Source organism: Halyomorpha halys, unplaced genomic scaffold (assembly GCF_000696795.3).
Source record: "Halyomorpha halys isolate HHAL.00 unplaced genomic scaffold, Hhal_1.1 Scaffold414.1, whole genome shotgun sequence".
Taxonomy (NCBI): Eukaryota; Metazoa; Arthropoda; class Insecta; order Hemiptera; family Pentatomidae; genus Halyomorpha; species Halyomorpha halys.
Window position 1 is genome coordinate 82,549 of NW_027106621.1, and position 1,751 is coordinate 84,299.

Below are 1,751 nucleotides of genomic sequence, written 5' to 3' on the forward strand. Positions count from 1 at the left end.
AAGTTTTAAAAATTAGAACTATTTTGAACATGTATGACGAATTTTTCTTTTTATTATTAAAAAATACTATTTTATTTATTATTACAAAATTACTATTATTATATTGGAAGAAGATAGTTGACCGAATGAAGTAGATTGGGCGAAGATAGTCCGTGTGGGGGTCAATAAAGGTTTCTAAGATTTGTATCAATCTGACAGCCCTGAAAAATCCCAACAAAGTGGAGCGAAACGTTGGAAAACAATAGTTTTTCCTATTATTTAGGTACCTTCGCCAACCGGACTATCTGTTTCTATTATCATCATTACTACTGTTTTATTTTTGTTTTTCCCAATTAGAAATAAGTTATTTATTTTAATAAACCTATGAATGTCATTGTTAACTATTTTTTCGTTCATCATAAGAATTATTAATTATTTTTTTATATTATTATTTATATATATTTTTATTATTCATCGTTATTATTCACAATTGTTCAATATTTATAGCGTGACTGACTCTCAGTTGGCATCAGAACGTCATTCTTATCAGCCCTGACGAAGCTCTGCAAAGTGGGGGCCAATAACGTTCTTCACCAACGTTGGTTAACAATAAATAGTTTTTGTAACTATTTAAACCCTTTATTGACCGCTACACGGACTATCTTCCTCGTATAGCTGCCATGGAGACGAAGGATTCCAAAATTTCGGTTTGTAGTGCAAATATTTTTTTAAATAATGAAAAATTTTGGAAAGGAGAATTTATAAAAATCACTTAATATTTATGTGATATTATTCGAACCTTTCCGTGGTAGAAAATCGGTGTATAAACTAAAGATTATTTTCAGTTTTTAGTAAACGTTATTTGAACATTCAATCGTGTTCCAAAAAATTCTCTGATTCAAACTTGCTTTGAGAGTGAGTGATATCCTTAATTGTACCGTGAGATTAGAGATCGTATTGGGTTTCCAACGTTATTGTATTTCAATCGGAGCCATAAATTGGTTTAAAATGATAGCTACACTAGCGCTGCCTGGTGACAAATTGAATCATTGAAATAGGACGCTCAGCTAACGAGGGACCTGTATCAGGTTTTATGTTTCAGTCTGTGATCTCAATATGGTTGTGTTGGAACGGAACCTTCTATATGCTTCATGCGCAATTGTCCTGTGTTTTAGGCCTTCATAATTAATTATTTAGATTTCTGTGTCATCTGCTAAGTTAATATAACATAATCTGGATAATTTAGTTTGAATCTTTAGACTTTATAAGTTCAATAAGGTTGGCTGTGTAGAATGGATGAGGGGGCAGTATGAAATGGTTTTGTGGCGCTAGTGGTGGTTCAAAATAGCAACATAAATTAATTATAAATTTTCTTAATAGTATATAAATAATTAATTGTTTAATTATTTATTATTATCACTACCAATTATAAATTATTAAGTTATTTAAACTAATTTATTTTATTTGTATGTTTCTCTGAATGATGGTTGTTATATCTTTTTGTTTTATAGCCCTGATGAAGACCTGAAATTCAGGTTAAAACGTCGGCTCTAATAAATAATTTTTTTTTTTTACAGACCGCACTTCCCAACCATCACCACTTATTAAACTACATTATTATAATCCATAAATTATTATTATTAGTATTACTAATTAAACAATGTAATAATTACTTAATTGTTATTACAAACCAAAACAAAAAAAATAATAACATTACTTAAAAAGAAGCATATAATAAATCTATACAAATGAATTTTTAGGAGCTAAAATTA

General features: G+C 29.0%; 1 protein-coding gene across 1 annotated transcript in view; it reads left to right on the forward strand.

Annotated features, from left to right (window-relative positions):
- The window catches only part of Dus1 (Dihydrouridine synthase 1), a gene marked incomplete at its 5' end in the record, with an annotated part of 114,420 nt that overhangs the window by 35,708 nt on the left and 76,961 nt on the right, over positions 1-1,751 (forward strand). The window contains 1 exon segment of the mRNA XM_067044998.1: positions 487-686. Coding sequence (XP_066901099.1) covers positions 660-686 — 27 coding nt within the window.